The sequence below is a fragment of the Alosa pseudoharengus genome, unplaced genomic scaffold, assembly GCF_046254945.1.
Source record: "Alosa pseudoharengus isolate Yale_2024_CS ecotype anadromous, Long Island Sound unplaced genomic scaffold, YU_APseudo_1.1 YU_APseudo_1.1_scf_1, whole genome shotgun sequence".
Classification (NCBI taxonomy): domain Eukaryota; kingdom Metazoa; phylum Chordata; class Actinopteri; order Clupeiformes; family Clupeidae; genus Alosa; species Alosa pseudoharengus.
Genome location: NW_027468564.1, coordinates 29,613,345 through 29,639,094, shown reverse-complemented (window position 1 = coordinate 29,639,094; position 25,750 = coordinate 29,613,345). Strand labels below are relative to the sequence as shown.

Genomic DNA, 25,750 nt, shown 5'->3' with positions numbered 1-25,750 from the left:
TATCTCTAACCTGAGTCTTCTTTCACACATGCATCACCGAAATGGACACACAGAGAGTGCAAGCAGAAAGAAGCACAACATTTACATACCAAGGTTGATATATACAGTATGTACACTTTGCAAATTGTGCTTTGTGTGTGTGTGTGTGTGTGTGTGTGTGTGTGCACATATTGTGCTTTGTGTGTGTGTGTGTGTGTGTGTGTGCATATTGTGTGTTATTGTCCATTCATGTTGTTTTGTGTATATTTGCAAAATATGTGCAAAAAGGGATTCAAATATGTGCAAAAAGGGATTCAAAGTTGAATATGAATAAATGTGCAAAAAGGGATTCAAAGTTGAATATGAATAAATGTGCAAAAAGGGATTCAAAGTTGAATATGAATAAATGTGCAAAAAGGGATTCAAAGTTGAATATGAATAAATTTCACATGAAATAAGGACAAAACATTTTGGATATCTGGAATCTCCCCACTGTTTCAAAATATCCCCAGTTTTTTTATTAAGTTCATAGGTGGAGAAAAAAAGTCTGATGTGTTGGACCCCACCAACGCACACGCACACACACACACACACACACACACACACACACACATACACACACACACACATACTCAGCTACATCCTCTGTAAGTGTGAAAATAGCAGTTTCAGTTCAAGAAAAAGGAATGTGTGGGCTGGAGAAGGGTGGAGAGAGATAAATAAGATCAAAGAACATTCACCACACTGTTATTCATCTCAATAATAGCCTTAAGTTCAAATGTCCACAGTATACTAAGCCAGTTAACCCATATCACTTATCAATCCTGCTGGCTGCTAGTTTGTGTCATTAGAAAAAGGATGTTGTGGTATGGCCTAAAACATATCCAGAGGATTGTGTATGGTTGTCATGGCAACCATTTGTTTTCTTTTTTGACTTGTCTCTCTGCACTCCCTTGATAACAGCCAAAGATTCTAGAGCGGAGCAAGATAGATCAGTTACGTCATATGCATGAAGTACGCTCTGAGCCTGACAGGGCGCCATTTTAATAAGCTCAGAGCAAAATTTCATATACAGTTCCAATTCTATGAGCCCACCTGAACAGCTGTTTTTAACGTTGCCAGCTGTTTTTTTTTAACTCGGTAATGAACTGCAAGTACTGACAGTGTGAAAGGCCCAATTGATCTTTTTCCAAGTTTACACTGAATAAGGAGAGGTAAATAGGCCTACTACAGTATTTAGACAGAAGTAGCAATTGCACTGGTAAATAGATAACATAAATTCCCATTGAGAGACTGTATAGCCTACTGATAAGCTGGCTAGCAGGCAAACTAATTTAGCTAACGTTATATTATCAACATTTTTCTTTTTTCTACATGTAGGCTATAAGTTAACCCTTTGTTCACGGCCTGTTTAAACACAGCACATAAGATAGGCTATCAATCACTAATAAGGTCGAGATTTCACTCAAGCGTCTGATAACTTAAATAAATGCAAATGGTAGGCCTAGGCTAAACACAACCGTGCTTGACACTATTGAATCGTTTCCATGCAGTCAAAAACTCCCAAATTGTCCTGCTTGCCTATGTAAAATGCATATGACCACAGAAGTTTGTTTTCAAAAATCATTAGCCTATTTAATTAGCCTATTTACAGGCTGCAGCCAACTTAAAACACGTCCAGATAAATCTAACCGTTGAACTTAATTTGTGCAATGATATGTTGAAAACAATTTGCTTGAGTTATAAAATAGCTGTAGTCCTATTATTATAACCGCCGCGCAGCGAAGCGGTTGTCATATAGGTTCAGTCAGATTTTGTTTTCTTTTTTTTCTTTTTCGCATGGCCAATTTTCCGTCAATGATCCCCGGGACACTGAAAGACCGGGGTGCACGAAACTTGGTGGGCATGTAGCCCCACAAGGATAGCATGGAACCATTGTTTTTCATTTTGATCTGTAGCCCCCCCGCTGGACTGGACCCCCCGAAAGGAGGGTAGGGCGGACACAGTTTTCTGTGAATATCTCGAGAACCATAGGGTTTAGGAGGACCACCTTTTTTTGTATGCTGATCTTAAGGGGCCATACTCATTTCATGTATAGCGCCACCTAGTTAACTCATTGAGTGCCATGCGTTGAGTGCCAAAAACGTAATATTAAGTTTTTAGCTTTTTTTTTAAATTACGAAACTAGACACTCTAACACACCTTATATGTGATTTTGGGAACTCTGTGATGAATGGAAATTAAATATATGACGATCGAAAACTCATGAAAACACACAATCTGGACATTTTATCGGTTGCACGCTTTGCACGCATGCACGTCAGCTCAAAACCAGGCCATTTTCGTGGGTCTATCACTAGGTGGCAGTCTCGCCAGGTCTCGCTAGGTCACTTCCCCTTCCTTTACAGGCAACACTTCATATTTCATGAAAGACGTTATATCTCCATTTCTAGAAAAAAAACAGCGATTTTGATGAAAACTAGCCACTGTTTAGCTTGCTATTTCTCAGGAACAGAAGCGTGTGGAAATACACGGTTTGCACCCACTGAGAGCTTAAAGTCTCACCTTTCAAACAAGCCATTGTATGTGTTCATAGCTATAACACAGAATATGCTGTGGCTGTACATAAATCATCAACAATAGATTGCTGATCCATGGCAAGTATCACTCCTTTCTCTCGTAGGCCACGTTCTGCCTCCTTAGGAGTCGCGTAGATCGTTGGTTCCCCCTCGCCGAAAACCTTCAATTTCGCTGGGTATAGCAGGTGTGATTTCACGTTTTTCTCCTTGAGTAATCTCCTTAATGGGACGTATCGGTTTCTCTCCTTTTTAACTTTGCTTGTGAAGTCCTGTGAAAAGTAGACACGCTCCTCATCCAGACTGATGGTACTTGAATGTGGTGTTTCAGTGCACCCTGCGCGCTAGGACGTGGACCTCCGGTGCGCCATTAAGAGAGATTGTCAAATAAAATGCCTAAAATAATCAACTTGGACCAAACAGGCTTTGTGAAAGACAGATTGTTGAGTGATAACATTCACCGCACCCTTAATATTATAGACCACGCCTCAAAAAGTAAGTTACCTATGTTAACTATAACACTTGATGCAGAGAAGACATTCGATAGAATACTCTGGCCCTTCCTAATTGAAGTGTGTAAGAAGTTTAATTTCAATCAGACATTTATTAATTTGATCAGAGGAATGTATAAATACCCACAGGCCAGAGTGAAAGTTAACGGAACCTTGTCTGATTCATTCACAATAAAGAGAGGAACCAAACAGGGTGACCCATTATCTCCACAACTATTTGCCTTATGTATAGAGCCATTAGCTGAAAGAATCAGACAGAATACAGAGGTGAGAGGGGTTTATGTTGGAGAGGAGGAACATAAAATTGCATTATTTGCGGATGATATAATTCTATACTTGACAAATGTTTGCAAATCTTTGCCAGCCCTATTGGGTGAAATAACATTTTACAGTAATGTGTCAGGATATAAGTTGAACTTAAATAAAACAGAAGTGATGCAAATCGGCTGCCAATTAGAAAACCAATTAAAAAATAAATATAATTTCAAATGGGACGAAAATAGCATAAGGTACCTGGGAGTGATTGTACCGAATAACCTTGAACAGCTTTACCAATGCAATTTTGGAACACTGGAAAAGTCTGTTAAACAAGACCTACATAGGTGGAGAAGTTTGCCTTTTACGTTAATGGAAAAGATCAGTGCGATAAAAATGAATATTTTACCACGATTCTTATTTCTATTTCAAAACATACCACTTTATATACCTCACATAAGTTTCAAATACTGGGAGAGTTTGTTGAGAAAATTCTTATGGGACGGGAAAAAACCAAGTTAAACTTAAAATTTTGCAACAGAGGAGAAGGGAAGGGGGGTTTGCACTACCAAATTTAATTAACTACCACTATGCAGCACAGGTCAAATTCATTTTAATTATGTTGAATAAAGGTTTGAGCCCAAAATAGAAAAAACATTGAGACAATGCTGGTTGGTAACTTAAATAAACTCTTCACCACAAAGCAGACGAAAACAAATAATTTTGTAATGAACAACACTGTCAAAACTTGGAGAATAATATGTAAGAGCATAAAAATTAACGAAGGAGAATTGACTTGTCTAAGAGAAATACAGAGCGACCCAGACTTCATTCCAAATACACTCGATAACACCTTTAAGAGCTGGAGAAATAAAGGCCTCATTACGCACTGCCAAATGCTCTGTGACACTGGAGTAGATTCATTTGAAAATATAGCAAGGGCATATCAGCTCCAAAACAATCAATTATACCGATATCTGCAGCTCAGGAATTATCTGAATGAAAAAGCCCAGCTAAAAAACCTTAATGACTTACATTTACTTATATAATACATGGCGAAAAAATGCCAGAGCGAGAATACTCAACACTTAACTGGACAAATATATAATATTCTACAGGAATGTGGGGCTGAAAAGTTAGATCACATTAAAGGGACACCAGGCAACGTTTTCGTGTTAATTAATCATCTTCGTATCAAGTCGGTATATGGTTAAATGACTCATTACGGGGCGAATGAAGGCTCTCTCGCCCACCCCTACTGCCTGTAGGAAGAATATCCCACTTGCAAGTTCGGTGTATCCTACCCGCCGACCGAAGCAGGATCAGTTTACAGCACAGGGGCAGGCTAACGAAACGCTAGAGATTGTTGCAAACGTGTGTATAATGGCAGAGCCGGCGAAGAAGCAGCGAAAACCCTTGACGGAAGACGCAAAGAAAAGGAAAAGAGCTTCAGACTGAGCGAGGGGGAGTTTCGTAGAGAAAAAGCATCAGGCTTGCCTGGTGTCCCTTAAAGGATAAGTGGGAGCAGGAATTGAACAAAACCATTAGTGAAGAGGAATGGAAACAATGCCTGAAAGATACTAATATTTATACTAGATCCCCCTACTGGCAGGAATATGCCTGGAAGATAAATGTTAGATATTTTTTAACACCATCAATAATAGCTAAATACGCGCAAACCAACACCAGCTGCTGGAGGGAATGCGGTGTATTCTTGTAATAACCGTAATAAATATTGGCAAGCGGTTCAACATCTTATGCGAGAAAAACTATGTAAAGACGTGTCAATAGCACAATGCTATTCTGGGCATAAGACCCGAAGGACTGGAAAAGGGACACCTCTACCTCTTTTGGGTCTTTAGAATAACAGCCCTTAAACAAATAACAAGGAATTGGAAAAAAGTAGAACCACCTAGCACTGACAAGTGGTTGGAAAGTATAGAGGAAATGAGAAATATGAAAAAAATAAAATAATTAATAATCAAGAAGATGTATATGACAAAAAATGGGCCCTTTACTAATGTTAAGATGAGGAGTCATATTAAACCACGCTCATGAGAAATCAAGACTCAATACTTCAGTTAACAAATATGCATACCCTTTGTAGGTTCATTCTTGTTTTCATTTACGTTAGGGTTAGGGTTGTATTATTATTTTGTGTTTGTGCTTTTTTTTTTTTTTATGACTATTATGATTATGTCTTACTTGAGGTATACACGGGTGGGAAAAAAAAAAGAAGAAAAATGATGGATGGAAAATGTGTTCACAAATGAATGATCATGATTGTTTATGAATTCATTGAAACCTGAATGAACACAATAAAGTATATAAAAAAAAAAAACAAACAATAGATTGCTGGCACTCTAGGACAAAGCTTCCGAAAACAGCTTGGCATTCAATGAGTTAAAAACAAAAAAGTAAAAATTAGGTGTTGTAATCGCAGGTATCTGTGACCTAACATGGTCAAACCTGCACAAAATTGGAAGTGTAGGATCATTATGACACCCTCTGAATGCACGGCAAGTTTCGTGGAATTCCGTTCATGGGGGGCCATATAATAAATTAATTTATGTTACTGTAGTGGTAATGGGATGGGTTGACATGCCCCCTTAAGACCAACATACATAAAAAAGGTGGACCTCCTAGGCCCTACGGTTCTCGAGATATTCACAGAAAACTGTCTCCGGCCACCTACAGGCCAGTTGGTGTATAGTAACATAAATTAATGTATTGTGTGGCCCCCCATGAACGGAATTCGTGCAGTTTTGACTATGTTAGGTCACAGATACCTGCGATTACAACACCTCATTTTTACTTTTTTGTGTTTAACTAGGTGGCGCTATACATGAAATGAGTGGTTATGGAATGGGTTGACATGGCCCCTTGAGATCAACATACAAAAAAAAATGGTCCTCCTAAACCCTTCGGTTCTCGAGATATTCACAGAAAACTGTGTCTGCCCTACCCTCCTTTCGCTGCGCGGCGGTCATAATTAGGCCTACGTTTAATTAAAAAGTGTTTCTTGCGTGCGTTCATTCTCTCATTCTCCAAAATGTTCCTGTTCTAGGCTGACCAAGTGCATGAACCCAGCGTCACATGAATCACAATTGAGACAATAGATTGACCATATTGTACAACTGCAAAGCCTTATCATAGGCATGTAACATTCATGACATGAAAAGTGGAACTTGGAAAATGACAAATTAGGCAGTCGGCCAAACGTTTTAAACATGCACAAAACTGATGAACCCAGCATCGGTGTGTTGCATAAATTAAAACACAAATTGAAGCAACACTGACCATTGGACAATCCTACTAGCGTAGCGCTCTTGAATCTTTGATAACAGCATCCTGAAATAACTACATTTTGTGACCCATTTGCATGTGATTTACTATATATTCTGCTGGTTGCTTCAATAAAATTTTACTGCTGAAAAATAAGACCAATTTATTATTTATTAAAAACATTAACACAGCACATCTAACACATGATGATTGTTTTATTTTTGTTATTGTGAATGGAAAATAGTTGCAATAAGCTGGAACAAATTTTAGCAGAAAAATTATTTACGTATGAGGAGCTCAGCTCACAGTCGTATAATCACAGGAGAGTTCATCATTGTGTGCCAGAGTTGTAATTTGGGGATTCTTCTGGAATGTGACAGAGGCAAAGCCAGGGTCTTCAGAGGGATCTGCAGGTAACTGCACCATTGAGTATGTAAGGTCGCCTCCAGGGCTTGTGGGTAATTGGACAGTCGAGTAGGTCGGGTTACTGGAGGGGTTTGTGGGTAGTTGAGCCAGGGCGTAGACAGTGTTGGGTCCAGATGCTGAGATGGTGGTGTCCTGAATCTCTTCATACACATGAGCTGTCTGATACAAGGAGAACAGAAGTGTTATATGATGTGAGAGTTGGTGTTCACAAACATAAGAACACAATCATATTTACTTCAAGTTATACAGGGTTAATGACAATAATATCAAAGATGCATTGATATGAACAGGAAAGGTTCATGTGTATTGGTTGAATGAATCTTATTGTTGATTTGATTTTTGTAACACAACTATACAAATATGAAATTATCTGTTATGTATGTTTTGTGAGGTGCTATGAAATATGTCTATGGATGAATTTATTAATTACAGTGCATGATGGACTGCTGACAAAAAATGTCATCAAAGACCCTTAGTTCTACTTACTGCTGTCTTGTTGCCTTGTTGAACAGTGTCCCCATGGTTTGAGGACAGGTCTAATCTCACACACACACACACACACACACACACGCACACACACACATACACACACACAAAGATAGATAGAGAGAGAGAGAGATAAAGAGAGAGAGAGAGAGAGACAGAGAGAAATACTCACTATGTTATATACACTATGTTGCTTTTACACAAAATAATATTGAGAGATTGTGTCTTGTGCAATTTTGTGCTTTGTGGCTATATATGTATTAATATGGTCTGACACATTTTTCAAATTGTGTACTAAACTATACAGTGTTGTATAAATTGCAACTATGCATATGTATGAATTGTTGCAGTGCACTTCATTTGAACTCCATTAGAGGAAGTGTCTATAGTGTCACCTCCAGCTAAGGGTCAGGTTCAACTGTCTGAACATATGTTGGGGGACCTTTAGCTTTACTGTAATAAAAAAAAATAAAACCCTCAACCCTGTTGTGGACTTGCTTATGAGGTGTCTACAGATAGGAAAGAGAGAAAGGGGGTGTAATGGGTAGCAACTGAGATTGGGAGAATAAGAGTGGAAGGAGAGGACAGTGATGAGGGGGGGGGGGGGTATTTTCTCACCTCTGCCCATGAGAGAGAGAGAGAGAGAGAGAGAGAGAAGAGGAGGAATATTTTCTCACCTCTGTCCCTGAGGGAGAGAGAGAGAAGAGGAGGAATATTTTCTCACCTCTGTCCATGAGGGAGAGAGAGAGAGAGAGAAAGGAGGAGGAATATTTTCTCACCTCTGCCCATGAGGGAGAGAGAGAGAGAGAGAAAGGAGGAGGAATATTTTCTCACCTTTGTCCCTGAGGGAGAGAGAGAGAGAGAGAAAGGAGGAGGAGGAATATTTTCTCACCTCTGCCCCTTCTCTTCCTGTACTTTACCCAAATGAAGAGAGCAATTCCACACAGCGCCACCACCACCAGGGTCAGGAAGACAGAGAGAACCACATATGAACCTGCAGAAGAACATCACACAGTGAGATCAGAAGGTGCCGCAGGTGTCAAGTAACACAGTGACAGGGGATTAAAGAACTGAACTCCTCATGAATTGGAAGCTAACTCCTCATGAATTGGAAGCTAAAGTGAACAACTTCATAGATCATATGCTTAAACAATTATCATGGCAAAGTCTTACCAAGATTGTTTGGTGTTGCTGTAGATGGGGCAGTTGCTACCTTAGAGACTGGGCTAGATGTTGTCCTAGATGATGAACTGGTTGAAGATGGGGAATCTAAAATTATAGAAATATATTCATTTTAATTTACAGTATTGACATTTAGGGCCCTATCATGACATTCTAAAGTGCATCGTCACTCGTCAAAAGTCTATTCAAATTTAGTAGGATGTCCAGTTCACATTGGGAGGGGTTTCGTTCTCAAAAGTGGAGCGCATGGCGTAACAAGGTGTTCCTAGGTCTTTTAATCAGTCATATGGGTGTGTTTGGGGCGTAACACCATTTTAAACCAATGACATCTGTCATTCCCTTTAACGGCGCAACGCGCGATATGTCAAATAAATGCATCGGTATTTTGGCATTCAACGGCGCATTTGAAGGAGGCTGCTTGCGAGACCGTATGGAATAGTCATTCTTAAACCATGCTTTACTAAAACCTAGCATAGCCTTCACGCATTTGCACTCGTCTATTATTTGAACTCATTGGCAAAGTGAAACTAACTTCACCAAGGAGTCAGTCAACGACAAGACAGTTATATGCAGTTACTTTATTACTACTATTGACTGACAATGGGTTACCATCGAAAACATAGGCTGGAAAAAGCAACACTTACCCTAATGTTGCTCAAAGGACTGAATAAAACAACATTTATCCTGCAGAGGAGTTGCTTATATCTCGTGACAGTGCGTCTTCAGCTGTGCTCCATACGTGTCTCTCGCCTCTCCCCTAATCACTTTTAACCGTCATTACCAATTTGCAAATGATGGTGAATAACTACTCATCATGAGATGTACAGTATTTCGTAATATCTTTATTCTAATTATGTTTACCATTGTAATCGTGCAATTTGTAATGCTTTGTATGGACGTGCGCTGGTGTGCGTTCATGAATGATAGAAGGATGGTGCGTGCACCTGCCAATATGACTGTTGACATGCGCTCTTAAAATAACATATGAACAACTCGCCATTGACTTCTGACCAGGTTTAGGTGGTGTATGATAGCGATTTTTAGACAATGCGCCAGGTCCCTCCCTAGGTTGTTAATTGCCACACCCCTGGGCGCAATGCTTAAAAAATAAAGGTGCAAAATAACGAATTCAACTTCGCGCCGGTGAATAACGAACTTTACGCCATGCGCTGGTGACCCAAAATACAGCCCTTAATGTATAATGCACAGGGGTGTGAGCTAGAGCTAGCATTGTGTTCTTGACATTTACATTTCAATATGCCCTTTCAAATGTAGTTTTTTCAATTATTGAAATGTTCCTCATACCTGTAACATCAAGCTGTATTGTCCGGTAAAGGCTGACGTAGGTCAGGGTTGTGAGTGTGACGCTTAGTGCACACCAGTAGACCTCAGCATCCCCTTTGCTAAGGTTCTTGATGGTGACCATAAGGTAATTTTTCTCATTTCCATCAGTAACAGAGTACCTATTACTGGTATCACTTGGGTACAAGTGAATGCAAGTCGAACTGTTTGCTCCCCTGCAGAGAAACTTGGTGCTGTTATGAAGCCTCTTAGGGAAGTCACAGGTGATGTCAACACTGCCACCAATAGCACGTTGCAGTTTCTGATTGTGACCAGAAGAGGGCACTGAGGGTTTAAACATGGAAGACCATTAGGTATAAACCTCCATACACAAAGTGTGTGTGTACAGCTTTCACCAAAAAGATGAGAACCACTGACCTGGGAGCACTTCTAAATCCACTTCTTTGCCTTTACACTTGTATTTACACACCCCTTTGTCTAGTGAATGTATTGAAACCGTTACAAATTTTTCAGTAGGTGTCTTCGTGCAATGCCTTGATACATTTTTACACGTATCACACATGTCACACTCGTCACTCTTTCTGTCAAATCTGATGATGATAGTTCCACCGCTGTATGCTGAGATGTCATCATCATCATCGTCTCCGTTCACTCCTAGAGTGTAAGTGTTAAATGCATTTAATATTAATTTGATAAGTGTGAGCCTTTTAAGGCTGAAATTCAACACACTCAAAAATGCTTTCATCTGAATAGTATATATCAATAAACATGGCCTGGTCATCAGTTGCTAATTCTTACAGAACATTCATGTTGAACTCTAAACAGATAAATGCCTTAAGTTTATATTTCAGCAGAACACAATTTGAGACCACAAGTTAACAAAGTTAATACACTTTTTTACCATCTAGAACGTCTATTAACTTCGTCTAGTTGAACGGCGTGTCGTCCATCATCCCTTACATACAGTATGGTGCATACAATGTATTTAGAATCTTGGGGGGAGGTGGGGTAGGGGGAGCAGTGGAAGTGTTACCGTCTGTGTCTTCATCTTCGTCTTCATCTTCGTCTTCTTCTTCTCCTTCTCCGTGCACTCCTAGAGTGTCATTTGATAAATGTGAACCTTTTTATGCCAAAATTTAACACACTCAAGAATGTGTTTTTTAATCTCAGTAGTGTATATTAATAAACATGGCCTGGTCATCAGTTGCTAATTCTTACAGAACATTCCTGTTGAACTCTAAACGGATAAATGCCTGAAGTTTATATTTCAGCAGAACACAATTTGAGACCACAAGTCAAACACAATAGCAGGTGTAGTAGCAATACCTGAGAGCAGACAGACGAGGAGAACAAAAACAATCTTCATTCCGTCCACTGTGTAAAGACACTGGTCCACCAGGCAGAGAGAAGTCAGAGACTGCCAAACACGGTAGTGCTTCCGATGATCTAATGTTCTATTACTGGTGTGCGCAGAATCATGATCTGTCTCTGTGGTTTTGTCATTTCCTCTGTGTGTGAGAGAAACTACAAGACATATAGGCAGCAGAAACATGTAAAGGCAGTAGCGTAGTTTTGGAATAACTTCAATCACAAGACGAAATAGAATAGTATTAGCAAAATGGCAACATACGCTATCTATAGTCTAGTTTAATGTGATGTTCAGATATTTGAACACTGGTCTTTGTCTCTTACCAATAGCACAAGACTTTTAACACCCTAAAGATTCATTCGTAACATGGTTCTTTTGGTGTCCATTTTGTCATAACCCAAAATAAAAGACTCCACACAACCACAGCTTCCCTCTTCTCTGATGTGTCACCACTCCCTGAAAGCAGAAACAGAGATGGTTAATAATAGAAGGAGAGTAAAAACAGACAGCTTCAACCCTCCTCCTCTGTTCCAAGTCAAGCCATGTCCTGTTAAAGCATTCTGTCGCTGCATGAGTTGAATGTCGCTGCATGAGTCGCATGAGTTGTGCAAGCCCAGCATATACTACTGTACATTCAACTGAATAACACAAAACAATGATTTGTTTCCTTTCAAAAAATGTGCCAAATATGGACACCATTTTCTGGTTCCTGAAAGATAACATTATGACATTTTCCGTAACTGTTTATGTTTGAGCATACAGTATTTGACTCACATCTACCGTATGCTCAGTACACAACAGGCATTGACATGCTAAAAAAAAATCTGGTGTTTGTACTCACAGTCCTGGATCTGTTGGGCTTGGACCGAACCATAAACATTTCCAGACTAATCAACATGTTTCCTTAGAAAGAGGAAACGTAGCCTGGCGGGCCATCCTATATCATTGAAATGTATAGTCTGGAATCGAATCATTCACCTGCTTAATCCAAGGGGCGGGCAGAGAATTGTCTTTCAAACTGCCTAGGCATGCAATAGGCCAGCGCTACGACCATATCCGTATCCGGTCGGCAAAACGGCAAATACATCCTTCTTCGAAAGGAATGACTTAAGTGCATTGTGTTACTCTACTTTCAAAGAAAAGCACAAGTCCAACTCCTCCAAAGTTGACGCCAACGCCGATTCAAACAACCGCTCTTCGTTCGCCATAGCCACCTTCCTTGTTGTTCACCGTCGCAGGATGTCGTTATCCTGTTAAGCCCGCCTTAAGACTCTCTAACAAAATAGAGCGCTGTGATTGGAGAACATCCACGGTGTTAAGCCAATAGAAATTTATATGGTTCGATACTAGACGTACAGGCTGAGCAAATTAATTTGCCGCCGCTAGGGTGCGTCTAGATTTCTAGGCTAGAGGAAACGGGTAGCACCTGCGGGCCGCAACCCGTGACTTTTCGGAATCTAACAAAGCACTGACGTGGTGCGTTTGTGAAATGTACATATTTGATGCGTGAGCTATTTACCACAAACATTTTGTGATCTATCGTGCAACGGATGTGGGATGGGGGGGAAGGGGGTGCATTATCCCCCTTGATGTTTGCCTTAACGCTGTTTCATGCTTCTGCGTCTACTCCATGCAATGACTATGCAGTTGCCTTGACTGCTGTTCTGAAATATTAATCTTATTTGTTTGGCCGTTTCCTACTTAGATTTAGTAAAATACACAGTAGCCTAATACATAAATATGTATTATATAATTGTAGAATACAATTGATATTATCTACTAATGTCTGTATGTGTGTCTGTCTGTGTGTGTGTCAGGGATGGAAATTAGCCACCCGCCCCCCGACAAATGTGGGTAGTTTGTGTGCTGGCGGGTGTATTTGGTGAACTTACCAGCCACTGTGATGGGTAAATAGAGCTAGCATAGCCTACCACAAATAGTCAGATCCGGTCTAATTTTAATTTTTTCTTATTGACGGTTAAAAATAAGAAAGTGTCTGTAGGGATCATGTAACATTACCAGCCTATAAGGGTAAATCACACTGATTTGAAGTTCTACAACAACTACCAGTGAGCCACCACCCGTAGTAGCCTATAGTCACTGGTGCCAGGGGCGTCACTAGACCTTATTCACTGGGGCATGTGCCTTAGTAAAAGTCTCCAGTGCCCAGTAAAATTCTAGCTCTGCTCTCGCTGGAAACGGCATTCATGAGTGCATCTCCGTGCCTGCTTTAGTCATGTCTCGAGCCTGTCACTTACCAGCCAATAAAAAAAAACAAGGAAAAACAAGTGTTTCGTTGTACACACACACACATACACAGTCATCACATCACTTTGAGCACAGAGTAAGTCGTCCCGTTTTAATGTTACAACAAATTCACAACTTGATTGACAGTAAAAATTACAAGTTGATCGCTGTTAGAGTATGTTGCCCACATAATTAGCATCTGTTTTTCAATGCTTAGCGTCATTGTAGCCTAAATTTAGCAACGGTTTACCAGCTTATGCTGTCTCCCTCACACACACACTCACATCATGCGTAGGTTGCATGCACACATGCATGTGCACAATTAATAATGATTTATACATATACTGTAGAGAGTCCCATAAAAGTAGCCTACTGTTTGTGAAGCTGTCCTACTGTAAAACTATAAACATAGCCTTCTGATAAACTATTCAGAGATGGACATCAGACAATTCTTCCTGAACAGAGGCAGAGGGAGAGGAACAGTGAGGAGAGATGAGGAGGACGAGGGAGGTATGATAATTGCCCACATTAACGGTAACATTAACATTTATGCTGGTAATAGCCAGTGCTGTGATATGATCAGTGGTTTAATGGCAAACGTAAATACGTTTGCTGCATTTGCAAATGCATCCTATAATAATCTACACAGAATCAGAGTAGCCAATTCTGTGTAGATTATTATAGGATACATTTGCAAATTATCACCAAAAGTCAGTATGAAGGTTTTAGTAGGCTATTTAAGTACAAATAACTGTTGCCAGGATGACTATAGGACCCTTGCCGGGGAGGGAAGTATATCTCAATTTTGACTAAAAATAAGCTTTCCTTGTGTTAGTAGGAAAGCCTATTAAATTCATGCAGTGAGTATAGGCCTACTTATGCCTATGTGTTTAGATGTTGCTGGATAGTGGCTGCTACAACAATTGAGGGAGAGAGTGCTGGAGGAGGAGGAGGAGGAGGAAGAGAAGAAGGTCAAAGAGAAGGAGAAGAGAGGGGAGAAAGAGTACAGGCTGGACAGTCCAGTACCAGGCAGGGGGAGGAGGAGGAGGAGAGAGACAGGCAAGAAACGGATGAGGACATCATGGGGGCTGGACGTAAAACTATTCAGAGTATGGAAGAGGATGTCTGTGACCTAGGGAAGATATGTGATGGTGCAAATCAGGTCAAATTAGCCCAATAACCACAAAACTGGTTTGGGATGAAAAAACGATCGTTCAATTCCAGCTGGTTTGTAATTTTTTCTTGGTTGGAGTACTCTGTGGCAACAGATGCAGCTTTCTGTTTTTCATGCAGAATGTTTGGAAAAGATGTGAAACATGACAAGTTTGTTACCAGTGGACTGACTAATTGGAAGAAAGCTCTTGATCTCTTTAGAGAGCATGAGAAAACACCTGCCCATAAAGCAAGCATGGTGTCATGGCACAGTTTTAAATCAACTGTCTTGCATAGGACTGTGGTTGACCAGTTACATTCAGCAAATGAGGCTGAAATCAGAAATAGGCGAGAATACTTGCGGCGCATTGTAGCCACCACACGATTGCTAGCAAAGCAAAATATTCCATTCCGGGGCCATGATGAGGGGATATCTAGTAGCAATAAGGGACATTTCCTGGAGTGCATTGATTATTTAAAGGTGTTTGATCCTCTCCTGCAGTCTTATTCAGTCCCATCTCACAGCACCTATTTATCATCTTCATCGCAAAATGAAATGATTGAGTGCTGTGCGAAGGAGGTAACAGCAAGTATTGTCAAGGAGTTCGAGACATGCTGGAATGTTTTCCATTATGGCAGATGAAGCCAGAGATGGTCAGACGGAGCAGTTGGCTATACTGTATGTGTCCGCTATGCAACTCAAAAGGGTAGAGAGAAGGAGTGTTTGATGGCCATGAGGGAATTGAGAGCATTTGATGCAGAGAGCATAACTGCAGCCCTTGAAGAACAGCTAGTTCATGCCAGCATTTCAGATGTGAAGTGTGTTGCACAGGCCTACGATGGAGCGTTAGTAATGAGTGGTGCTATTGGAGGTGATTGGAGCAAAATTCAGGGACAAGCACCCAGAGGCCATTCATGTGCATTGTTATGCATCAATTAAACTTGGTGCTCTGCTACACCTGTCATGCAGTACCAGAAGCCAGTGATTTATTTGACACATTACAGAGTATATACTCATTTTTCAGCACTTCACTGGTACACCATCACACATTCAGAGGTCTAGGTTGGGATTGCAACCATCTGAACTTGTGGAGCTGTCAAAGACAAGCTGGTCATGCCAGTTGCGTTCTGTAAATTAAGTTCTGGAGAACTACCCTGCTCTTTTAGAGTGTCTCTCTGGCATAAAGACTGCCAATGCAATGGGGCTATGAGTTAAACTCCGCACATTCTCCACTCTGTATAAGCTCATGGTGTTTAAGGCCTTACTGTCTGTGACAGAGCATCTACACAAGTACCTCCAGAGTGAGAAAGTGGACCTGGCCCGGGCTGTGGAGTACAATGGAACTGTGTGTGAAACACTTACTGTAAACAAATGCGCACAGATGTGGATGCTGCTAAACTATATGATACGGACAAGACCTTCTGTGCAGCAAATGAGATTCCAGAACCATGTACCGCCAGACAAAGGCAAAAGCTGAAGTGCTTAGATGACTATGTAGTAGAATCTACTGTAGTTGTGGTGCAGTGAGTGACCTGAGCAATTCAGAGTGCCTCAAAAGGAAACTGTACTTACCATGCCTGGAAAGGATTGGTAAGTGAAATCGAGCAGCGATTTCCTCAGTGGACAGCCAAATACTTAGAGGTGTTCAGGCATGCAATCCCAAGGGAGATATTTTTTTTTCTCTGAAGAGCGCCTCCGTGGTCTAGCTGATCACTACAATGTTGAATTGAAACATGAGGAAGTTTCGGTGGCTAATAAAAACTTCCTCAAAACCAAAAAACAGAAATTGTGGATATACAGGGTGTTTTCAACATTCTAGGTAATATAGACCCTTTCAACAAGGTAAACAAAAACAATGCTTGAACGTTCTATTTGGGCCCCATTCTACTTCCTCTGCATTAAGATAACATATGGAATGTTAAAAAGGAAGTCTTGTGGGGCCAACTATGTAAGGGATAACGGCCGCCGAGGTGTCCTGTTATACGGAATTAATGGACGAGGGCGAGGGCCTCCGCCCAAGTCCATTAATTCCGTATAACTGGACACACCTCGAAGGCCGTTATCCCGCTTATCACCCGGTTGTCATTGGAAACACTGGAAACACGCGGTTCTGTTTAAAAAGAAGCTCACTAGTTCAGCTTGTTGTACAACTTTAGCATGGACAGTTAGCTTGTTTACAGTTGATTCCATTGTTGGGAAGCCTGCAACCAAAAGATTCTAGAGCGCTGCAACCGTCGTCCTACTATGGTTGTTATAGTTACCATTCATAAGCATTGATATGGAACGGTGTCCTGTTATTCAGAATTATCACCCGGAGAGAAGAAATACTCTTTTCTGATTGGCTGGCGGGTGGCCTTTAATTCTGAATAACAGGACACCGTTCCATATCAATGCTTATGAATGGTAACTATAACAACCATAGTAGGACGACGGTTACAGCGCTCTAGAATCTTTTGGTTGCAGGCTTCCCAACAATGGAATCAACTGTAAACAAGCTAACTGTCCATGCTAAAGTTGTACAACAAGCTGAACTAATGAGCTTCTTTTTAAACAGAACCGCGTGTTTACAGTGTTTACAGTGGCAACCGCGTGATAAGCGGGATAACGGCCTTCGAGGTGTGTCCAGTTAATACGGAATTAATGGACTTGGGCGGAGGGAACTCCCCTCCGCTGGGCGTCGGGGAGTTTTTGCCCCTCGCCCTCGTCCATTAATAAACAGGACACCTCGGCGGCCGTTATCCCTTACTTAAAGGCCACCCGCCAGCCAATCAGAAAAGAGTATTTCTTCTCTCCGGGTGATAAGATGCTGATAATGGAACTCTCTTGAAAGGGTCCATAGATTGGCTGATGAGAAAAAGCCACGTGTCCACTTGACCAGTGCCAAGGATTTGGCTTGAAGTGAGATCATACCATATTAACCATATTATAACATAAGGGATGTGGGGATGAAAAAATGGCTAAGGTTCAATCAAACTGCAAACTGCACTTTTTCACCATTTAGTGTGGATGGAGGGGGGGGGGATTAGAATGGTAATTTTGACTTACGCAATATTCTATTAAAACATACACACACACGCGCACACACACACACACACACACACAAACACACACACACACACAGACAAATGGGTCAGCCACATCCTCTGCAAGTGTGTCATCGTCACAGATCCAGAGAAACACAGAAGAAAGCGTGAGCTAGCTGAAGTGGGCAGATGGAGGTGGTGTGTGTGGGTGTGTGTATGTGTGTGTGTGTGTGTGTGTGTGTGTGTGTTGTAAAAATATAACAATTCCCAAGAAACACTTGCTGTCTATTAACGTATTGCTGTCTATTACAGTAATGGTGTCACTACAAGTGTGACTATGGTTTGGGCTAAAAATGTCAATGTTTAGTTATAGCTGTCATAGCGACCCTATGCTTGTTCTGCATTTCCTCCTTGACATTGACCTCTACTGGAAGCAAAGGGAACTACATGGCCTGACTCAGGTACCAGATGTGAGTTCTTGGATATAAGGGACTGTTCGTTATTTATAAACGGGGCCACCGGAGCGATTTTGAGTGCTTTAATCAAAAGTTGCATGACCCTCCCCTGCCTGCAAGAAAATTGTCAACGACCCTCCAGCAGCATTTTCAAAAAAGACATGACCCTCCCCGGTTAATTATTGAGGGGTTCACTCTTTATTACAACATCCCGTTATTACGACAACCCTCTATTACGACATACCGTTATTACGACATGCCTCTATTTAGACATGCCCTATACTCCGACTTTTTTTAGTACCGCTATTCCGACATTACCAATCCTCATTTTCAATTTATCTCAGTCAGGGGCGGAGCCAGACATTGTAAACATTTGGGGCTTAGCCCATTTCATTTTTTTTTTTAAATAGCCTCCTAACTACATAGTTCTCAGTAAAAATGTCAAGTTTTTGCCTGAAATTGCACTGTGCCTATTTACAAGGGCATTGTTCCCACCTCTTTTGGGGTCAACCATCAAGTGCTGGACCTCTATAGCTGAGAACCTGTAGCTTTCGTAAGAAGCAGTCAAGATAACTGTGTGATGTACTGACAAAGAGCTACAGAGGCTAGAATATAGTTTTTTCTTTCTGCCGGATTACAAGCATCTCTGAACTGACCACATTTCAGCCCTCTAGGTCACTTGATATCCCTTAGAAACACAACTAAGCCCTAGCACCAGGTCTTGTGAAGCTGTGTGCAAAAGTTGATCAATATAGAATGAAAATATGAGTGCTTTAGACTATTATTTGCCAAGGTATGCCCATGCGTTTTGTAAAATGCCTATGGATACTCCCCATAGGACTTTTTGTTATCCAAAATGCATACTGACAATCAAATGCTTACTGCACATGAACCTAGTGCTGGGCGGTATGACCAAAAATGTATATCACGGTATTTTTCAAAATTCTTACGGTTTCACGGTATATGACGGTATTTTTTCCCCCATGCATAATCAGATGTTCACAGCATTTTCTACAGGTTGAGAGAGGAATTGCTGCAGTACACTGACTAAGGATGGTCTATTTTACTGTCATGATGTAGAATAACTCCACACTAGTGGTAATGCAGTTTTGCATGGCCCCAGAAAATGATGCTGTTTACAAAGAGCCACTCATGATTCTAATGAAGAATCTAATCAGAATGCAAAGACAATTGCAGTCAAAATACAGAACTTTTACTGTGCAAATTTCACAAACATCTTGTATCAAACCAATACAAAAAGTAGTGCAACTTACAATAATTATACTTTTTTGGAAATTATACAATTTAAAATAAAACCTCTCTGCTAATATGCTTACTCTGTCAAATAGGCCTATCAGAAACATGCCTTATTGTTATTGTGTGGTTTACATGACGTAGGCTAACGTTAACTTCATGTGGATGTGGATGTCTTGTTAGCCTGCCATGAGCTTCGGTTCGCTAGGCAAAACATTAACAAAAAAGTTCGTTTTGGTGCACTGATGACAGTCAGGATAATTTCTAACTAGCCAGCTAGTATTGCTCAGTGCATGTCTATAACATGCGTTACTTGCTACCTAGATAATTTCAGCGAATATTCTTAAGGTAAGATGAATGATAAGAACATTAAATTTCACTGTGTTCGGTGGGTTGCTAACTAACGACATCACCTACTAGCCAGCTAGTTGTTGAACAATCTCAATAGAATTTTCGTGACGGTAAATCCAGAAAGGTTAAAGATGAGCTAGTAATCAAGGATCTTTGGTAAATCCCTTTCAATGCAGTATCCCTTAACGTTTTTCCTTAACTAAAGAAACAATTTAAGGTATCTTGTGCAACACACTTAAATAAACCCCTTTCCTAAGGAGAAATTAAGCCTTAAGGGTCATACTTCAGGGGAAAAACGTATGGTGTTTTGTGTTAACCCTCACTATGCCTGCAGTGGCACCATGCTTGCGTGTGAAAAAAGTCCCGTCTGAAACACTGTCGCGCGGCGCATCGTTCCAAACGTTGTGTAATCAAATACACCGGTATGGCGGTATATTAAAAATTCATATCATAACGAAAATATACACCGGTATACGGTGTGAACCGGTATACCGCCCAGCACTACATGAACCCCTTTGTGTAGAAGCATAATCATGGTCTCAAATGAAAGGTAACACTTTGAGGTTTCTTGTGGACTATTTAGATTGTATGTCAGGTGTTCTGATATAGACTGACTACACAAAATATGGAATAATTACAAAAAAGTCTCTATTTTTGCATTTACTTTGTTGGTTCAATGAGTGTGTATAAGATAGACTATACATCTGTACAACTAATATTGGATAATACAACATGAAAATTCAATTTCTATGGATTCCTGTGAATATTTCAGTACCCAATATGAGGCATCTACTTATTGTGCTGCAGCTACACTGCAGCCAGAAGTCAGGGTATCACCAAAAGCGGAGGAGGGGGAGGGGGGCATTTTGGATCAAATTTAATTGAGACATAATAAAATTAATCTGAGAATGTAAAGCACTATACAGATTGTACATGAAAAAAAGTTGTCATTTTTGGATTCCCAAGAGCTTTGAAATGGTGTATAACATTACTATGCTACATAGCAATATGGTGCATACAATTGATTTAGAATGTTGGGGGGAGGGGGGTAACCGTCCCGCCGGCGGGACACTGAAAGTTATTTGGCTAAATAATGACTTCTAGTGAATTTTGTGTAAACTAATGAACACATTGAGACTTAAAAAATGTGAAACTAACATTCAACAGATTCAAGGTATCTGACTGGCACTACACTGTGACACAAAATTATAGTTTTGGGTCTTTCAAGAGGCAATATCTGTTCATATCTGTTTAGCATGTACTTAGTTAAGCGTTTCTTATGGTTTGTATATTATAGTTTTTGTTTATTTTCATTAGGCTATTGTTTGATATGACTAGGGCTGTCAAAATAACTGATTCATTTCGATTAATTAATTTGAGAAAAATTAACTGATTAAAAAAATTAGTGCAGATTAATCGATTCCGTATGACCTTTGACCCCGAGCCATTCTAGTCAGTAAAAATTAGACTGTAAAATGAAGGAGAGAGAAGAAAACGTGCTGCCTGGATCATTGATTGGAACATTTACTTTTAAAAAACGGCCTGATGGTGTTGATAAAAAATAAAGTGTTGAAAATAAAGTCCTCTGCAATGAAATGCCTTGTATGTGAAAAAAAAACTTCTTCCCAAAGCACTTTTGAATTTATTTCCTCAGCATATTAGGTCATATCATAGATTATTACACGGCTCTTCATAGTGCTGCAGAATGCTCCATTCACTTGAATGGGCCTTCCCAACGTTCGGCGGTCTGCTAATTCTGAATAACAGACCGTTGCTAAGTATAACAGACCGCTGTCAAGGAAAATGAGCTTTGTGCTTCTAAGTCAATTCTTTCATATCACTACGCAAGGATTGGAACTTCATTCAAAAGTGAAAAGCAGACGGTTGATCAGCTGTGTTCTAAAGAATGTTTGATTCAAGTTCAGCGTGTGTTGTTGCGAACTATTTGTTTCTCAGCAAAAGCCATGATGAAACGGTAACAAATAGGCTATAGCCTAGGCTATGTAGGCTAAAGAGTCATATCGTGGGGAGTTTATTGTGTCGTTTTGGTAAGTAGCCGTGTAATAAGCGGGATAATGTATAGAACGCCGGTCATTGTCGGGAGATAGGTCCCTTCAGGGCGGAACAAGATTCGCCGGTTCGCCCTGTCGGGACCTATCTCCCGACAATGACCGGCGTTCTATACATTATCCCTTACTTATTATGGCAATTACTTGAACAGTGAAAATAATAATAAAAGAGTTTTTGAACTTTAAATATTTAAAATACTTTCACAGCAAAAATTATATATGCGATTAATTTAGATTAATTAATCACAGAGTATGTAATTAATTAGATTTTTTTTTTTTATCGATTGACAGCCCTAGATATGACATTATTGTTTATTATTGCTATTCTCCTTCTTCCTCTTCCCTAATCTCATCTGTGTGACAAATATATAGAATATCTTATACTATAATATACATAATATTATGATATAATTACAGTATGTCCAGTCATCATGATACAAGGGTATTTTAGAAGGAATGCATTATCATCTTGACATAGGTGTTTCTAAATTATATTAATTTTGTAATTTAGCAAGATTATTCATAGGTTTCATCAGGCCCCTTTACACAGGTGCTTAAAATCAAGCACCTAGATTATGAATGCAGACTGCATGGTGCTTGATTAACACACTTATGAAAGGGCCCTTTCCTCTCAATATATCATTGTAATGTTTTTTTTTTAGTTAATAATTAGTTAGGCAGCCAAAACAACATAACATGACTTTTATATTTATGTGGACTCTGTGGTGGTGGATAGGATATCAACAAGGTTTTAAGGTAGGCTAACAGTTAACATTATTTTGTGCAACATATGACACTGAAAAGTTGACATGGGCAGATAACTGTTTTTCTGACATTTCAAAACAGTGTAGCCTAATTTATTACAAGACGAAGATCACTTTGTTTTGGGAGCTGGAATTTCTTATTCTGCAGTAGGCTTAGCTAGCCTATGAGAGTATTGAATTTGCCTTTTCCGCCGACGAACGAGGACATTTAACGTTAAAGCTACATTGTGTATTTTTTTGAGTTAATTCTAAGCAAAAACCCTTTTGTTCTTTCAAAAATATGTGCTCATTCATGTGTAATTACTTCCACTTACTAATCAAAGTATTCTCGTAAGTGTAGAATCTGCTATTCCAAATACACGATGGCTGAATCCATGTTGCGCCTCCATCTTTGAAATACATTCGCCAACGAGGGACATTCCTGGAAATTCAAGCTTCGCCTTTCGCGCTTTTAGGCTACACTCAGCTGCACCGTGACGTATGGCAGGGGGAGATTAGTCTACTCCTGACTGCCGGCAGATTTGAAAGGTTGTTGAAGATGGAGGATCACACATATTCTTGAGGTCATGAAAAGGAGTCGCCAAGGAAGCGAAAACGAGAATTAAAAAGACAACGCGACAGGAAAAACAACAAGACCAAAGTAAATATTGGAGTGGCTTTTCCAAGATGGAAAGAGCTCATGAGGAGCAAGGATTTCAAAAGGGACGCCGAAGTTGCCTGCTTTCTTCTCGACAGGTAATTCGGCCTATTCGTGTAAACCTATACAGTCTATGGTGTAAATTCGAAGTTTTACAGTTGCTTGGCTAACTATAGCATAACGCTAGAATGACGTCTAGGATACTTTTCGCGTTGATGAAAAAGGATTGTCTAGGCTATAACATAAATTTGTGTGCTGTGACGGATCAAAGGGAAAGGGCACTGTAAATTGTAGCCTAGTTATTTTTCATTGCTTTTGCTTTGTAGCCTACACAATGTATCCTAATCTGATAATGCTGGGGTAGCCAATTCCAAGGGTGACGTTTACCTCCTGAGGCCTGTCCTGTAGTCTTATTAATTTTAGATGTAGCCTACTAATTACTAGATTGTCTGAAGGGAAAGTTTTTCACCTGTAGCCTACACCTGGGAATGGGGGAAGGGTAGACTAGTCCATTACACTTATGAATGGAGGAAGGGTAGGTCATTACACCTAATGGGGGAAGGGTAGACCAGCCAGCCCAGAGACTGATCAGACTGAGGGTCAAAGTCATTATCATGCAGAACAATACAAAACTGAACTGACAGAACTGTTTTGATTGAACTTTAGTCAATTTACTATATGTATATGAGGTGCATCTACCAAAATACATTTTCTTCACTGTCATAAAATGAATGCACTTTGTTTGTGGTTTAGTGAGACATTCAAACATACTGCTCTTTTTTGTCCAGCTATGAGAGAGAACTTCGAGCAGTCACATCAACACCACTGAAAGGAAAGCCCTCTAAAGTATTAACTCCAGCAGTGTCCAGCATCTCTAGTGGGACAGACAGGTCAGTCACTGCATGAAAATTATATTTTTAATAATTTGGTGTTTACCATTTTATGTACTGTCATATGTTGTCATATGTTGTGAAACACTTATTCATTTCAGAGATGAGCATCTTGGCGCAATTGCAGAAGCCCCTGAAATTGAGAGCCTTGAACAGAGGTAACCCATCAATGCTCATAATGTCTATACCCTAACCCTACATGTGTTCTCTATTGTATATTTTCATGATATAAGCATTTATATATATTTTTTACAAAGCCTACATGACATGAGCATCGCGGAGGAGGATGTGGATGAAAATGTGTTCAATGACCCCATGAACAGTGTGTAAGTAGTACACCCTATAGACATACCGGTATGTTACTATTTGTACTGTGTGGAAGTTCTTTTTTTCTAAATATGTTATTTCTTACAGAATCGACTGGACAGATGAAGGATCTGCATTCCATCAAAGAGATGATGGAGAGAGGGATGACAGCTCCGACGAAGAGTATCTTCCACCAATTTCTATACGGTGTGTGCTCATCTGTTGTTACTTGGCCATATTTTGTGTTGTGTTTTGTCATACATTTTTACATGGTGCCCGTGTGTTCTGCCTCCACAGAATGGGTGGAGCATTAAAGGCAGTGCAGACTGTTGACCATCTTCCTGTAATTGGGCTTGATGAAACTGTGCATGACCTTTCTGCTCATGAAGACCCTACTGACGAGCCCTTGCCCAGTGTTGAGTTGCCCAGTTACCCAGACCCTTTGAAGGTCCAATGTGTAGATGATATCATCTGTGTCCGAGCGGCAGTGTTGTATGAGACCTGCTTGAGGCAGCTTGTCACACTAATGAAGCTGCCGGTGGACAGATGTACAGGTGTTCTCAGGACTGGTCTGGTGTGTGATAGTGTTGCCCCCTTTCACATCAACATCACCTATAAGGGCACGGCAATGATTGCGGAATGGGTAAGTCCAGGCAGTAACAACATAATACAACTGGTACTGGTAGCAATACCAAGCACATTTCTTGTGACAGCCAGTGTTGTATAATTCAAATCCATTTATCAATCTTCTCTGACTTTTAGATATGTCCCAATGGACATAGCCTGTGGAGATGGAATTCGCAGCCTGTGATGAAGTTTGGGATGCAAGCTGGGGATTTCCTTCTATCCACCAACATTTTGTTGTCGGGGAACAACTATGGGAAGGTTTCCCTATTGTTTAAATTCATGAACATGGGCATGGTGAACCCAAACACATTTTGCACAATCCAAGACACATACTGTGTTGACGCAGTCAAGGAATACTGGGAAGAAAGGAATACCGAGGCCATCCGTCGCCTTCAAGGGAAAGACGTTGTGGTGCTAGGTATGTTGAAACGGTGCATGTATAAATTACTTGCAGCAATGACGTATGTTTATTATATAACCTTACTACGAAATATGCCTGGGTTTTTACAGGGGATGGCAGAAATGATTCACCAGGGCATTGTGCCCAGTACTGCAGCTACACCACGATGGAGCTTTACACCAAGGAAATCATTCAGGTAGCA

At 40.3% G+C, this 25,750-nt stretch overlaps 1 protein-coding gene across 1 annotated transcript; it reads right to left on the bottom strand.

The window, feature by feature from the left end:
• Positions 1-6,764: 6,764 nt before the first annotated feature.
• Positions 6,765-12,047, bottom strand: LOC143124722 (uncharacterized). The gene is made up of 8 exons (XM_076286434.1): positions 11,330-12,047; positions 11,037-11,096; positions 10,421-10,657; positions 10,007-10,327; positions 8,693-8,788; positions 8,412-8,513; positions 7,520-7,569; positions 6,765-7,192 (listed from the first exon to the last, which is right to left on the bottom strand). Exons 1-8 carry the CDS (start codon positions 11,553-11,555, stop codon positions 6,905-6,907), a joined length of 1,380 nt encoding a protein of 459 aa, XP_076142549.1. The 5' UTR covers positions 11,556-12,047; the 3' UTR covers positions 6,765-6,904.
• Between the last annotated feature and the right edge of the window lie 13,703 nt (positions 12,048-25,750).

What these genes read in the sequence shown, in the direction of transcription:
- LOC143124722 (XM_076286434.1), bottom strand. Translation starts at nt 11,555, where the DNA reads ATGTTTCTGCTGCCTATATGTCTTGTAGTTTCTCTCACACACAGAGGA. An exon ending in CAGGAAGAGAAGGGGCAGAG is followed by an intron (nt 7,570 to 8,411) that starts GTGAGAAAATAT and finishes GTGTGAGATTAG; the next exon opens with ACCTGTCCTCAAACCATGGG. An exon ending in AACAAGGCAACAAGACAGCA is followed by an intron (nt 7,193 to 7,519) that starts GTAAGTAGAACT and finishes TCCTTGTATCAG; the next exon opens with ACAGCTCATGTGTATGAAGA.